Source organism: Rhinatrema bivittatum, chromosome 4, assembly GCF_901001135.1.
Source record: "Rhinatrema bivittatum chromosome 4, aRhiBiv1.1, whole genome shotgun sequence".
NCBI classification, from domain to species: domain Eukaryota; kingdom Metazoa; phylum Chordata; class Amphibia; order Gymnophiona; family Rhinatrematidae; genus Rhinatrema; species Rhinatrema bivittatum.
The window spans coordinates 380,666,619-380,683,549 of NC_042618.1; the positions used below are offsets into that span (position 1 = coordinate 380,666,619).

The 16,931-nt window shown below is 42.0% G+C and overlaps 1 protein-coding gene across 3 annotated transcripts in view; it reads right to left on the reverse strand.

Annotated features, from left to right (window-relative positions):
• The window catches only part of ARHGEF3 (Rho guanine nucleotide exchange factor 3), a 444,741-nt gene that overhangs the window by 113,155 nt on the left and 314,655 nt on the right, over nucleotides 1–16,931 (reverse strand). The window contains exon 1 of one of the 3 annotated variants that reach the window (XM_029600922.1): nucleotides 7,473–7,749. The exons of the other annotated variants lie outside the window; for them this stretch is intronic. Within the exon in view, the coding sequence (XP_029456782.1) occupies nucleotides 7,473–7,568 (96 nt within the window). The 5' untranslated portion in view covers nucleotides 7,569–7,749. Of the gene's footprint in view, nucleotides 1–7,472; nucleotides 7,750–16,931 lie in introns of those variants that run through there. 3 annotated transcript variants of the gene reach the window in all.

The window sequence follows — 16,931 nt, forward strand, 5'->3', positions numbered from 1 at the left end:
ATATTGCCATTGCCCCAACTCCCAGTATCACTTCCCCAATTATCATTATCCCTTCTGCTTTCTTGATCTATCTCCATGCCTTCAAATCAAGCTGAAGAAATGTCTCCTACGCCAATATGGTTTCTTCACCATCCCCAAAACAATGTACCTTTTCTCCTCTCATCTCTGTTCTTCTAGTCTCACTGAAGGGCCACGCACAGTTAAAGTTGTGCACACATTTTTTGTATGCACATTATTTACTACCAATGCAGCAAGGAGTTTTGCACAGAAACAGGCCGATGCAGTCATCTGGGCGTTAAACTGTGCGCTGGTTTTCAACACATATATTCAACGCCCAGATTATTATTATTGTTTTAACTCTCAATGCAGTAAGCTAATGAAATACAAATGCATCAGGAGTTTAAAAAAAAGCACATTTAGAGTAAAATATGCATTTGGCACAGGTCCAATGTACATTTTAACTCAGGGAGGGGGGAAGGCATCCCTGACAGGCCATAAGTGACAACAGCCACCACCACTAAGGTGGATAAATACTGATTATCCAGCTGACGCTGGTGAATGCTATTTAGCTGGATAAATAGTTATCCAGCTAAATAGCAGTGAATCGCACCAGATAAGTACTGATTTATCTGGCTATCTGGTAGAGGGTACAGCTTCCAGATAACTGGCTAAGTCAGGACTTATCTAGGTAACTAGTGGCAGCTGCTACTTAGCCAGAAAAGTTGTACTTATCCGTGGACATTTGTAAACTTTTTAAAACATTTTTTCCCCTTCTTAAAGGGTTTTAAGTGCCAATGCAGTTGCACTGGAAACTTAAATCCAGCTCTGACCTAGAGTTAAGTTTCCAGTGCAAAAGGGATAGAGACAGGATCGAAGCAATCCAAAAAAAGGCAATCAAATTGGTGTGAGGTCTGCATTGGAAAACGTATGAGATTATTTAGATTTTTTTTTTTTTAAATATTCTGCTTTTCGGCACTTCAAAGTTAATATCAAAGCGGGTTACATTCAGCTACTATAGGTATTTCCCTATCCTCACAGGGATTACAATCTAATTTTGTACCTGAGGCATTGGAAGGTAAAGTGACTTGCTCAGGTCACAAGGAGCGACAGTGGGATTTGATGAGACTGAATGACCTAAATATGTATACGCTGGAGGAGAGAAAGGACAGGGGAGAAATGATACAGACTTTTAAATATCTGAAATGTATTAAATGATGCACAAGAATTGCACCTTTTCCAATGGAAAGAAAGCTGAAGAACTAGGAAGTCATAATATGAAAGTTCAAGGGGGTAGACTGGAACAATATCAGGAAATATTTCTCCACAGAAAGAGCAGTGGATGCATGGAATGTCCTCCCAGAAGAGGTAGTGAATTCAAGAACAGTAATGGAATTCAAAAGGGCTTAGGATAAACACAGAGGATCCCTAAGGCTAAAGAATGGAAATATAGGAAAGGGGTAACCTGCCTGGAATAGCAATTACTAACCCCCACCAAAAAAAAAAAAAAAAAATCAAAACTTGCTGGGCAGACTGGATGGATGATTTGGGTCTTTTTCTGCCACTATTACTATGTTACTATGACAGGTAATATAATTCATACTAGTAAACTTTTAAATTGGTAATGAGGGGTCTGTTTTTAAGGGGGGATAATTTTATGGTGAAATATGATTGTTACATTGATTGTAATTTTTATACAGTATTTTAATTGTGAGTCGCTCTGGCCAGATCTGAAATCTGTTATGTAGTATATAATAAATAAACGAACATTGTTTAATTTTTAAAATAGTATTGAATTTTACAATATGCAATGAAGCACTATGCTTTGTCAAAAATATAAATGCAGCACTATATAAGAAATACTACATCACAAATGCTGAATAAAGAAATAAACAAAGACATATAGACTCCACATCCAAATTTAACAAAAGTGAGAAAGGCAGAAAATCTTAGGGAGAAGAAATAAGTCAAAATGGAAATATGCATGCTTAACATGTAGCTTACAGCTAATATTCTATGCCCTGTTAAGTAGACACTGGAACAGATGTCAAAAGCCTTCTGGATACCAAAAACCCTTTCAATTGGTCAGGAAAAAAGAACATAACAATCATTGTTTAATTTGATAACACACTTGCAAGGCTAGCGAAGCATAAAGGATCAACCTAAGGCAATGGCTTCTTCCCGAAGAGCAAGAATACTTCTACATTGTTCTTGTGTCACCTGAGCTAAATCGGGAAAAACCTATCTGACCATGGAATAATGAAAAAAATATTCCTAAAGTACTTCTGCATAACTTTACTCAGATCTTGAGAAGAAGTAAAGGAGACTATTAATGTATTACATTCAACTTCAACAGTGAAATTCTCTAAGAAATTAGCTAAATCATGCATTATAGATTGACAAACAGCAGGGGTACTTTTCGGAAAAAAACGATTAACTGAAGGTAATTGGTCAGGTTAAAAATTCAAAACTTCCAGAAAAGATTTTCTCAAAATCACATCCAGGCAGGCGCAGCAATGGTCGAGGCACAGAGAAGGCAGTGTTATGTTTTGTAAGGTTTGGGTGGACCCTTGGACACTGTGGCAGCTGACCACGCTCATGGGGGGGGGGGGGGGGGGGGGAGTCCTGTGAGGGGCCACAGGTCAGGCTCAGCTTAGGACACACAAACATAGATTATATCTTTATTTAGACAGTTTGTGAAGCCACCAGAGGTGGCGGTAGTGAGTAGAAGATGGAGCCCAGCTGGGCTAGTATTCCTCAGGGCGCTGGAACAGTGGTTCCTCCGGTAGCAGTGCTGTAGTGAAAAGAACTAAGAGAATGAGTACCATAAGACATTCACAGAGTCTCCAGTATGGAGAAGCCCCGAGATAGGGAGAGCTGGCCCTCGAGGAGAGAGTACCAGATCCCTGGGAGCAGAGACTCGTTGGTAAGTACTCACGTAGCAGTTCCACGTAGGAGATGGCACTGGCGGTGGAACGGAGGCAGGCCCTCGAGGAGCAAGTACCTGGTTCCAGGGAGACAGCTCTGAGGAGTAGATGGTAATAGTACTCACAGATGGTGTCTGTAGCAAATTCTTCCAAGTAGAAGAGGAGATGGACACAGGCAGCGAGTCAGGGAACATGGGCCCTCGAGGAGCGAGTACCAGTTCCTGATAGCGACCTGAAAGAAGCAGAGAGGCCCCTGAGGAGCGGGTACCCCGTTAACAGAAAAGAGTCCAATAGAAGTTGGAGGCAGAGTAGCTGGGTACAGAGAGCGAATCCCATCCGTAGGAAATCCTTTGCTAACTCAACGGCTAGCAATAAACAACAGGCTTAAATATCCAGGCAGCGTGATGTCATCACAGGGGGACGCCCCTGAGGTTCGCGCCATAGAGGAAATAAGAATGAGGGCCACACGGTGTGCGCGCACCCTAAGGTACCTGAGGAGCATGGCGGGAGGCAGCGCCCAAGATGGTCCGGGGACGCCGGAGAGGACGGCGGGCAGATGCCGCGGCAGCCAGACGTCCACAGGGAGCAGGAGTCGCCGCAGAAAAAGAAAGGTAGGCGGAGTGAAGCCGTCGGGCAGCAACGGTTGCAACAGGCAGGCGAAGCAATGGTCGAGGCACAGAGAAGGCAGGCGTGGTCAGGCGTTGCAGAGGTCAGGCTTGGAGAAGGCAGGCAAGGTCGGACGTAGCAGGGGTCAGGCTTGGAGAAGGCAGGCAAGGTTGGATGTAGAAGAGGTCGGCACCAGGACGTCAATCAAAGGACAGACAAGACAAACGAGGAAACAGGAACTTGGAGACAAACTGGAACACAGATCAAAGAAGCACGGAGGCAACGAGTACTCAGAACCAAATAGGGAACCGAGGAGACCTGTTGCAAAGGCAAAGCTTCAGTGCGAGGCCTGAGCATTTATACACTGAAGGATCTGATGTCAGCATCCGGGTCTGCGGCCAGGTTCCCACCGCGGGACCTTTAAAAGGTTTACTGATGCGCGTGCGCGCGCCTAGGGAGGGGCGCGGCGCTGCTGGCAGCGTCTCTCCGCGAACCCCGCGGAGAGGTCAGACGGATGGAGGCATCCTGGCTGGAAGACCCAGGAACTGGAGCAGGGCCGGAGGCGCAGGCGGGGAGCCCGAGGTCGGAGCTGGCGGCCCACTGCCGCAAGCGACAGGGAGCTGGAGCCTGGGAGTTGCTTAGAAAGGTGAGAGGACCATACCGCGGGGCTGCTGCGGGGCGGCGAGCGTAACAAGCCGGACAAATTCTGATTTGACCAAATCTTGAAAGTGGCACTTATCCGGACAATTTCTTACTTATCCTGCTAAGTAGTGGCAAAGTCGCTGCTTATCTGGATAAGTCTTAAAACACTGCTCATCCAGCTAAGTCAGATAGCCGGATAAGTATCAATTTGAAAGTTATCATCTAAAGTTTTTTGGCTTAGGAAGTTTCTTCCTGCTCCTTTTTGTTTACAACTTGTCTGGAACAAAGGCTGGGATCTGTTGCCATGAACCTTCATTCGCAAGTACCCCAGGATTTTTTTCCCCTATTTTATAAACCTTTTCCATCTTATCCAGCCTAGTCATCACCATGACAATCCTTGGACAGGGATCATGCAGCAGGGTTCCTTCTGAAGTTTGTATATTTGCAACTAGAAATTCTAAACCAAGATTTCCCCCTACACCTCATATTTTACTGTACTGCTGCTGTTTGCTTTGTTATTAAGGCCATAAAAATGCTGTCAGCATGAAAGCACTTCTCCCCTCCTCAATCTTCCTTGATTGACAGCGTTATCAACTAGCTCCATATTTTCGAGACAGATTGATGCAGTTCTGATTTTACCCCACAGCATGCACAGATTAATAGCTCTGCAGCAGAGCTATTAACAACTTCTTTTTTATTAGTTATTTTTAGTTCATGCAGGTGTATGGCGCTAAAGAATACTACTACTTCTGGTCAGCTATCAGCTGCTTCCAACAAACCTCAGAATAGCTAAACTTCATGAATGTGATGAGTTGATAAGACCTTAAGATAAAAAATGTGTCAAGATGTACAATTTGGTTTTGATGATTACTGCACTCAAAAGGTCTAAATTTAGCTGTTACTATAAATGCAATATTAGATTCTTATCCTGTTGAAAGCTATATCCTTCTGCTCAGAATCTCTGTATCAAAATGCCTGAGAGTACATTTCCTTTCAAACTTGACAGATTTAAATGAACACTGGAACAGTGCCTCTTACAAAATACAGATCTATTTTTTTTCTCCCCAGATACCACCAATTGAAATTGGATGCAACACCATCTGGCATTCAGCCATCTACAGATTTAGCTCTTATTTTAAAAAATGTCCCAGGGACTTGTTGAAAGTCACTGGCTGTCAAGAAATGTTAGAGAAAACAATGCCTTCAAGTTTACTTTTCTTTAAAATGTCATCTAACAGGCTCTTAGACCACACAAAACATCACTTTCCTGTCCAAAGCAGAAGATATCTTTTATATGACTTGACAGGTGTTTTTATATCTTACTGTTCATTAAGCCATATGAACTCACAGAATAAAACAATTCTATGCTTATAAATAAGCAACATTGAACAATTTAATTTAGTTTATGCAATGGTAGCTATGAACGCTAAGGAAATATTTATAAAAACTATATTGGGAAAACAGAGTTATGATTCTTCTTAGTCAATACCCTTTCTATGGACAGTAAAAATAATATGGTCACACTTTATCATTATGATTTTAAATAATAAAAACTTGGAGGCCAAAGTGGTTTACTTAACAACTTTCAGCTGAAGGAGCTTTTGAAATGTTTAAGATAGCTGCCTGTATGCTTTCAATCAGGAAAATTAATGCTAAAAGCAAATTGGCAACTGCTGACAACATAGTGGATTGTGTTGTTGAGAGATTCTTTGTGTGCATCTAAATAATTGTACCAAGTACTGTGTGAGAAACAGACGAAGGTTACCTAAGCTCAGAGCCTGCAGACACAGCTTAATGGATCATAATTCATAATAGAAACATGAAACTTTTACAAATAGAAGGGATATGTCCTGGCCAAAAGAATATTTGTGAGTAATAGTATCATAGCAGGTCAAGCATGTCACAATGCAGAATTACAATTACCCCACACAAAGAATGGCATTTTAAATAGTGGGTCACAAGAATTTGTTGTGAAAATGTAAAATAAGACAATCAAGATGAACTGTGAAAAATTAATGTCAGCTCGGCTTTCACTCAGGCTTTGTTTAATATTAGGAGGTGGGGGATTGATTTAGATTCCTTTTTTTTTTTTTTTTAAAGGACTGAATCAGGGTAATTTAGTGGTGGCTGTGGAAAATGCATCATTGATACAACTGAACTGAACAGATGTAGGCTGGTTAGCTGCTTTCAAGTACCCTGCAAGTCGAAACACATTCCTTATGTCTATCCAAACAGGTCTAGTAAGTAGAGTTTTTGTGTCTTGTATACGACTCAAAGTGCTTCAGACCAGCTGCACCTAGTTCTGTGAAGAGCTGCATGTTTTACAATTTAAAATAAAAGCAGAAAGGAAACTATGTAACTAAACAGTGACATTTCACCAAGGCACAGTCAACACTTAGTTGGAATTACAAGGCATCTCAAGAAGACCACAAATCTCAACACTTTGTCCATGCTGTTGTAATGTATATTCTGGATATCATTTTAAGATTTTTTTTCAAGGATAAACAGAATCAGGCTGGGGATTTTTGAAGTAAAAGTTTTAACAAGTTTCTCTGGAAAACTAAAACATATTGATGCAACACTTCTCAGTGTGAAAGTATATTTGAAATAAGCTATAAAAGTTCCAACTCAGTTTGTTTTAGAATTATCTGGTTCTTTCCCACTTATATTTTAATACAAAACAATACAAATTTTTGTGGTGAAAATGTTAAATCATTCACATGCATCGTTAAGGATATGAACATTTTATTTAAGAAATTTCCTATTTAAGCATCACTTTGTGTCAAACATATTTCCTAATACAAATCTAGGCCAGAAAATTAGATTCCATTGTAGTACTAGAAAAAAAAAATTCAATCAGAAGGGTATTCTAGTATCAGCATGGTACTGGATTTATATGTTAGTAAATGAAAAAAATGAAACATGCTACAACTGAAGGACATACACGTCGCACTGCATATTTATCAAGATAGAATGCAAAATCAAATTCTGTTCATCTGTTAAATACCACCAGAATTATTTTCTTCTACCATATGCATTAAAAATGCGATCTATAATGCTCAGTAACTACTTCCACGGAGGAACAGCACCGGTTTTCCTCATCCTTCCAAACAGAGAATCAACAATCTAGATAGGGGAAACACTGCAGGAAGTGTTAGAAGACCTATGGCAAAGATAAGAGATCGGCTCCTTTGTAGCTTGCTTGACAAATCCACCTAAATTGGGTTCCCCCGGAAAATAAGAGATAAAAGTAATCCTCCGAGGATCAAAGTGAAAGGGGAGTCCATACGCTCGCTTTACCTCCGTCTCCTTTGCAGAGTTGTTTACTGCCCGCACTTCCACAGCACAGTTCGCTCTCTTGACCGTGAGGTAAAAGGGGTAATCCTTGGCCACCATGGCGGCTGCTGAAGCAACCGATTCGGGAGTCACAGCTGACTCGATGGGAGTGCAAAATTCATTGGTGGAGCTGCCTCTCTCCTCCACGGTGCTTTAGCACATCGGCCGTATGAGCAAAGCTCCCTCTGGCTGCATTACCCACAGCGCAACTTCAGCCCAGTGCCGGCAGAGCTCCTGCAAAGCTTCTGGTGTCAGCAAGTGTAACTCAACCCCCACTCATTCCAGAAAGCCCGCCCACCGGCCCAGGGTAGAGAGGACAAAGAGGGGGTGGATTACGTAGCAGGATGGGCGGGAAGGAGTGCATTATTCAAACTCTCAGGTTTGGCTGCCGGTGGAAAATAATTCAAGCAAATTATACTATTTTGAGAAGAACAAGTTTACTCCTCGGTTTTCCTAGTATTACTCACTATTTAAAACTGTGAACATAAAAGCTCCTCAGATGATTTTTCACATCTGAGATTGTCTCATGCTTAATTGAAGACGCCTGTCAAAAGTAAGAGCATAAAGGCAATAAAGTGCACTCAGCCTAGCGCTCAGGTTAACCCGCAGTTGGACGTGCGTTTTTGGACGCGCTAGACTACCATCGGATGAAATGTGGGGATTAGCAAGCCCAAAATGCATGTCCAAACAAAAACATAGCTAATAGCGCTCATCACATGTAAATGCCATGTTGACAGGGGCGGATTCCTGATGACGACTGGCCCGGGGATTCACCGCCCAGGCCGGCCCAGGAGATACCATGCGGTCTGCCGAGCGCGGCTCTGTCACAGCCATGCTCGGCAGACCACGTGACTAGAGCAACCAGCCCACCGGGGGATGCCCGATCCCCCGATAGGCCAATCCGCCCCACATGTTGATGAGGCTATTAACTATTACCCCCAGAACAAAAAATCGCCGTGCGCCCAACACACACTTTTTAACATAGCAAATTTAACATGAGCCCCAAATCTGGTGTAAAATCTTGCTGCGTGTCAGCTCAACTAAAAAAACAAAAAATATTGTTTTTCTGTTGATCCTCCTACTTACTATAGTCACCAGACTAAGATCTACTCCTTGCAATGAATAAAAATTAAAAAGGAAAGGCTTGTTGAAAAAAAAAAATGTTTTTTTTGGGTGCACAATATACATCTTCCAGGATTTTATATTATGTGTGTGTATATTGTGCCAGTAAATTACTGAGGCAACATCATATGGACATTCGTACTGCGCATCCGTTTTCCTAACCCGTGCACAGCCATGTCTCCTGGGCGCCCGATGCTTTTGAGCACTAGGGACGCACAATTTATCCCCAGCGTGTCCTTTTTTAGCACAGCAGCTCATTAGAATATTGCATCGCTTGGATGTGCACACATTGATAAATGTGTGCACATCCAAGCGATGCTTCTCAGTCCATGGGGAGAAAGTGCAATGTTTCCATAGTGGGGCCTCGATGGCACACTGGTCATGCCATTCATCTGGGCTTGGTACAGCACACCATTCTTGGGCTCACTCTTCAGCATCCCCTAGCGTGGCTTAGTGTGTTTACAGTGGCAGCCAGGTGGGGCCTGAGCTCCTTGCCTTTCGCCTTGCTCACTGGGGCCAACACCACATGCCGTCTACAGACTAGCTCCTCAGCTGACTGCTGCACCGACAGAGAGTGCTATTTGAAACAAGTAAGCATGACGTGGACAACCACACTGGCTATTTTATATATATTGGGTCAAATTTTAAATCACCCATGCGCGTGCAGCACTCAATTTAGAAGGGGCCCAGCCGGGCGCATAACCCTCGTTAGTGCACAAGAGCCGGGCCTCATCGAAGGGGTGGACCTGGGGGCGGGCTGGGACAGCGCCATTGATCGCTGTCCCGGCTGCTGGCGCACGCAACTTACTTCAGCTGGGAAGCTGAAGTAATTTGAGAGATAAAGAAGAAAAAGGGGAAAAAGTTAGGATTTAGGGGTTGGGGAGGAGAGAGGAGAGGGAAGGGGAAGGGAAATGGTTAGGGTAGGGACGTTCCCTCCCAGTCTGCTCCTTAAAATACGCGCGGCCCACATATTTTATAACATGTGCGCAGCCACGCACATGCCAGAGGCAGGCGTAACCTGTGTACGCCGGCCGATTGCCAGCTCGCGATCCCCCAGCACAGGAGTCCTCGGCCATGCCCCCTGCCCCGCCCCCCACACCCACGGGCCATCCGCCCCTTCAGAAAAGCCCCGGGACGTACACGCGTCCCAGGGCTTTATGCATGCCGCCAGGACTTTTGAAAATAGGCCTGGCACGCTTAAATCCAGCTGGATTTACGTGTGTAGGGTTTTTAAAATCTGCCCCACTATTTTTATCATCAATCATCAATTAGTTAACTGAGACACAAAAAAATAAATAAAGTGACTTGCTTATGGTCAGACAAACTACAAATTTTGTTTTAAATTTTGCTATCAGTTTGTGGTACTTGTTATGGAAGGCAGATTATTATTTTATTCATGATAGAGGAAAAGAATCAAAGAACCCAAGAAAGAGATCTAGGCGTCATATGGATAACACATTGAAATCGTCGGTTCAGTGTGCTGCGGCAGTCAAAAAAGCAAACAGAATGTTGGGAATTATTAGAAAGGGAATGGTGAATAAAACGGAAAATGTCATAATGCCTCTGTATCACTCCATGGTGAGACCGCACCTTGAATACTGTGTACAATTCTGGTCGCCGCATCTCAAAAAAGATATACTTGCGATGGTACAGAGAAGGGCTACCAAAATGATAAGGGGAATGGAACAGCTCCCCTATGAGGAAAGACTAAAGAGGTTAGGACTTTTCAGCTTGGAGAAGAGACGGCTGAGGGGGGATATGATAGAGGTGATTAAAATCATGAGAGGTCTCGAACAGGTAGATGTGAATCAGTTATTTACTCTTTCGGATAATAGAAAGACTAGGGGGCACTCCATGAAGTTAGCATGGGGCACATTTAAAACTAATCAGAGAAAGTTCTTTTTTACTCAACGCACAATTAAACTCTGGAATTTGTTGCCAGAGGATGTGGTTAGTGCAGTTAGTATAGCTGTGTTTAAAAAAGGATTGGATAGGTTCTTGGAGGAAAAGTCCATTACCTGCTATTAATTAAGTTGACTTAGAAAATAGCCACTGCTATTACTAGCAACGGTAACATGGAATAGACTTAGTGTTTGGGTAATTGCCAGGTTCTTATGGCCTGGATTGGCCACTGTTGGAAACAGGATGCTGGGCTTGATTTACCCTTGGTCTGACCCAGTATGGCATGTTCTTATGTTCTAACCCAATTCTGATGTGTTCACACAGCAAAGTGGTGCCTGATCTCCTTTTTGATGCTCACCAGGGAAAGAGAGGGGATAGAGCAGCTTCCTCTCAAGGAGGAGCAAACACAGTAACATAGTCAATGATGTCAAAAACCAAAATGGTCTACCCTGTCTGTCCAATTTAAATTCTTCTATGTTGGATAGATGAGCTTATAAATGCTCTATGCAATCCAGCACCAATTTCCATGCCCCTTCCACCTCATGTATTTCTTGACTTCAACCATTTTCCTAGCACCGCCCTCCATATTTGTCCCAAGCGTGCCCAAAATCTGCCAAAATGATAGCCTTCACCACCTCCCTCTGGTAGCCATTTCAGGCCTTGCCTTCTTCAACTTTGATTCTTGTAAGACCAATATTTAAGCCAACAGCCAAGCTTATTACCAAGTTTTGTAACAATCCATGCAGCCACCAAGGTTAGTGAGTCTGTTGTAAAAAAATAAATGAAATTAAAATTCCACCGCCCCCCATGCTCATTGAAGTTTGGGTTTTATCCACAGTCCCTGCGTGCAGGTCACTCCAGATTTCGTGGAAGCCAGATTCTATTGTATCACTGGCTGTTTAGGGTTGTAATCTGTACTGTGCAGATTACCCCCATGCTTTCTTGGAGGCCCAATGCAAACCACTGCTATTCATGGCAGTAACTGTCTCTGGGTGCAGGTTGCCCCAGTGCTTCATTATCACGCACTTTGCCACTTATCCCACTTTTTAAAAATTATGTTACCATTTTTTTCTCTGCCTTCTCCTCCAGAAGTCCATTTCACGCATGCATCACGCTTTCAATGAAGACAAATTTTTAGGTTTTGTTCCTGAGTTTACTCTCCTGTAGTCTCATACTGTGACCTCTTGTTCTATAGCATTCTTTTCTCTGATAAACGATTGCTTCTTGAGCCTAATTTATACCTTTAAGGTATTTAAATAGCTTTATAATATCCCCATCTCTTTTTTTCCTCTAGAGTGTAGAAATTTGCATAGAATGGAGGCAGTGCATGCAAATCTATCTCATGCAAATGTGCCACCCCCCCCCCTTTGTCCTGACTATGAATTACCCCTATACTTGGGGTAGGGAGTACCACATGAGAAACTATATTTACCAATATGATTTATCTTCAGCTTCGTAGCCTGAGTGGGTGATGAGACAGGGTCCCAGTCACCTCAATATCACAATCCTGGGCCCTTCCCAAATCATTTCTCACTTGTGGCACCACAGACCAGGTAAAACCATCACCCCAGAATAAAACAGTAATTAACCCTTTTACTAGTATTGTGTAAGACAGTAAATCCAACCAGAACATTAAATGGGAAAAGCACAATAGTGAAGTATAATATAAATTTGCAGTTTTATTTTAAATCAAGCAATGTAGAAATAACACTGGTATGGCCTGTTAGCCAGGGCAACCAACATATACGGATAGAAAAAAATAAGGAATGCTAATAGAGAAAGGTTAGGGGGGAGCAGTGAAGTACACAGCTTTCAAAAATTGTCTTTACCCGTAAGTACTAAAAAAAAAAAAAAAGGAGGGGGGGGGGGGGGGGAGCAGATCCATCCCATGTCACCACTTTGTAAAGGGTGCACCCCATCTCAAACACAAAACTGTGTGAAAAAAATATAATCAAGAAAATTAGAAGTCCCTCTTGATGGTAGTGCTGGCTAGATGACAAACCAAATAGATTAACACTGCAGTGTGTGAAAGATCTCTCTCTCCTTGGGAGATTCCCCAAATGGTTTACTTAGTACTAAACAGAGAGCGGGCCTGGTTTCTTACAGAAAGGCCACGGTCCACCAGTTTTTTTTTCCTGAAGGGTTTATGCTTAACTTTTCAGCTGAAGTCATAGCAGTTAAGATGTAATACTGAATTTGTGATAAAAGGCAAGGAAATAAATCTTCTCCTTCCTATGTGCAAAGTTTAGATTTATTAACTCAGTCTTTTAGGAGGGTGATCCAACCATGTGCTCCTAGGCCTGGATCTCTCTGAAAATAAGTCTCTCAATTCCTGGCTTCTCTAGCACTTGTTAGGATTTTACATGTAGCTCAACTACTGTATGAAACAAGAACAGCTGTCTGTCTCTCTATTTCCTCAGACTTCAGTCTCTGCCTCTAGATAATCAACTCTTCAGGAAAAGAACTGATTGCAGGGCTGCCAAATGCATTCCTCTCTTCCTGGCTTCAACTCCTGGTCATTCCCACCCAGCACACAGACAGCCAAATAGCCAAATTGTGCCTTTTCTACCTTAAATGGTCTCCCAGAATTCTTTTGGCTTTCCCCTCTGCTGGTTAGGTAGAGCTGTTCTCTCTGGGCTGGTTCTTGCAGAACATTTATCATTCACAGAAGAGCACACAGGGTTTATTTTTGACGTATTTTTATATTCCTTCACCTTTAACAGTTACAATACACCTCACTCAGATCCACACGCAGCTCAGTCCATATGTTAAGCTCTTGGGGCAGGAACCTGATTTATAGTAGCTTGCTACACAATTATTGTGGATATCCTGAAAACTAGGCCTGTCTGTGGCTCTTGACCACAGTTGGACACCCCTGAACTAAAGGTTTCTCTGTTCTTTATGACTACTGTCATTTCTGTTCCTCTGAATCTGCAGATTATACCAAAGATACCACAGATTCAGTCATATTTCCATTTAGTCATCTCTACTGAGGCACTATCTAGCTTCTGCATAATACACATTTTAATATATCGCAGCATTAATTCTATGTGGTGTCATCTCACAGTGCAAAAAAAATGCTTGCACTATTTGGTGATTGTAAAGTGTTTTGGGATGTGTTTCATGAAAGTTGCTATACAAACTAAAATATTGCATTGAATTTTACAAGCATATCCATTTTTTTTATTGTTTTTAAATTAAAAGGAATTCCAGAATACAAAGATCTCCTTTATACTCTACAAAGTGCATTGCTCTTTAAGCCATGGTGTTGCCACCAAATGTGGAATATGAGATCTAACAAGCAGGTTTGCACTCCCTGCCCTCTGGCATTTCCCTCCTCAAGAGAAAATGTCTGCCTTTCATAGTCTTTTCTTTTAATGCAAAACAACTTTAAAAATTTGGGGGGACAGGAATAGAGACAGAGTGTTAGATTAAAAGAACTACTACTTTCTACCTAGCATAGATAAAAATGACATTCAGAGTACAGCATTATGTGTAAGTAAGAGTGTCTCCTTTTTAAAGGCAGAACTTATTAAAAGCTCAGTAAGGCTGAAAGGACAAATGTTTCTAATCACTTGCACAGCAGTCAGTACTGAGTGAAGGTGACATGGTACTCTCATTTCAGCAAGAGCTAATCTAATCCCCTCACACCCTCAGAACAAAAACACATCAACAAAACACAGCAACCTACATAAGAATTATCCGTATTCATCAAGTTGTACCTTAGTCTGTTTTTATTATAATACTACATAGAAATATGTATGTAATAGTAAATATTCTGAACCTACATACTGCAACAGTACTTTTCCTAAACCAACACATCTTCAGTGAGAATATAGAGCTGTTCAGATAATAATGCAAAATATTCTAGAAAAATAGAAAATGCCTCTTTTAAAAACATTAAAGAATATACCAGGTAGCTGTCATAACTGCTTGGATTTCTTTGTAAAGTGATCTTATTTCATAAATAAAAACAGCTACAAAAATTCCAAATTCCATCATTTTACTGAAAGCGAACGCTGAGAGTTCGTAGACTTTCATTGAAGAATGTAGCCAAATTTAATTGCTCGCTTACATTGTCAAACAGCTAAAATTTTTATCTTATGTTTGCCTCGACCAGAAAAAATACCATCAGCTCAGATGAGTGAACAAACAGCATTTTAAAAGAAACTATAAAACCCCCTATTGGCACAAGGTTGTGGAAACCATTCCAAGGTAATTAGAGTTGGACTGGAAAATGCAAAGAGGAGGAAAATCCTCTGAAACAGGAAAGCAACAAGTTTTGAAACTCCAGTTGAAAGTGAACACATAAAAGAGGGATGAATTTTGCCTAAGGAACATGTATAGCCAGCTTTACTATTTTTTGGTGTCTGCCAAGGCATTCGGCTGCCTCTGGGCAGAAACAAAGCTACTGTGATTAAACAAATATTTTTAAAACCACTACATTCAACCGTTGATTTATTATCTTCCAATTATGTTGGTATTCTGGCAGTTTAGGTCATGAAATAAAAAATATTTTTATTCTTCATGGAGTGCAGCTTTATAAAAACTGTGGATTCTTTTTTTTTTCATGATGGAAAAAAATATTGAAACACATTACGGTCACCTCCACCAGGTGCTGCAAAGTGCTGCAAGTGTCATGAAATTTAGAAGTAGGAGATGTAAAAGAGAGAAAATGGATGATTTGTTTCCAGACTATCTGTGGTGAGGCATGCTCAGCACATAGGCTAGTGCTGCTGCTTGGACTTGGTTCTAGTTAGTTTTCTACTATTTTGTTGGACTTGTTAGTTTTAAGGGTTTTTTTTGTTTGTTTGTTTTTAATTTTGCTGATAACAGATCTTTCTATCTGTTCCTTCTTCCCTGTGTTTTGTTTTTTTTATTCAGAGATTTCCTGGTCCCTTTCCTCCCAAAGAGCTGACCAACGCTTGTGCACACATAGCACCAGGATACCAATTAAACTCTGGTTTGCCACTCTATCCCATGTCTCCCCACCCCATGTCACAGGAAGTGCATGTAGCATTAACCTCACTCCCCCACTCCACATGACCTCACCATTGCATAGCGATGAATGTCAGCTCCCTTTCTTCATCAGCATTAATAAGAGCCACAGGAAGAGCTGAGATTTGTTGCCTGAGGTATGGACTTGCCCAGAAACAAACCATCACTATATTCACCATTGGCAAAATTGAGCCCAAGCGCAGACTGGGAGAGGATGGAAGAATCATGGCAGCTCCCAGGAAATCTTGAAAAATTCAGAATTTTTAAAATGTGCATTGCACATAATCTGGTCATTTAAGGAGTGGAAGTGCCGTCAATGGCGGATCACCATCTCACAATCAGACGAAAGGGTGAGAGCAACATAGGTGCAATCTATCGCACCCATCACATTCAGCATACCAGCAATATCATATCACCCATGCCTTTTCTCATGCAGTTACATTTGCTGCTCCAGATATTGGATATAGTCCTCATGTGTTTTGTCATTGTCTGTAGTACTTGGCTAAACTGTTTTGTAAATGATGACTGCTCCATTCTGCCCACTCCAAAATAAAGTTGGGATAAACTTCCACTGGCCAGAAAATATAATGCACTGAGCAGATTCACCAACCCAGGTATAGCATGGCTTTGAGCCACGAGGTGTCTATATCACTATGAAGGTCTTAGTAAAGGGATAAAATTGCCCTCAAGCTCAAAAGATATCTGCATATACCACATCCATCTCTGGCAATCTGAGGAGTGTCACCCATAGTTGAAATATACGCTGTTTATAGGATTATGGCTCCAGCCTGAACTGCATGATCTTCTCTCCTTCTCTCCATTGTTCCCTTGGCACTTTGTTCTTCTATCCTTTCTCTCTTTCAGGGCGATACAGAACAGTGCACTCGACTGAGCGCACCCGTTCAGTCCTCATTTGGCCGCGCATTTTAGACACGCTATTATTACCCCTTATACTGTAAGGGGTAATAGCGCATGGAAAACACGCGGCTAACCCCCCTGAAACTAATAGCGCTCATCAAATGCAAATGCATGTTGATGAGCCTATTAGTTATTCCCCCAGAATACTGAAAGTAAAATGTGTGGCCAAGGGCAGGTGTTAACTTGAAAGCACCAGGAAAGCACCAGGAAAATGTTCAGAAAAGCAGAAAAAACTGCTTTTCTGTACACTGTCCGACTTAATATCATAGCGGCACCAAAAAAAAAAAAAAAATCTGCCTGCCGTTAGATGGGTTTGAAAACAGACGCTCAATTCTGCCATCGTCCATTTTCCGAACCCGTTGCTGTCAGCGGGTTTGAAAACTGATGCCTGTAAAATTAAGCGTTGGTTGTTGGACCCACTGACAGCCACTGCTTCCGCTAATAAGGAGGTGCTAGGTTCGCACTAGTGTCCCTAGCGCCTCC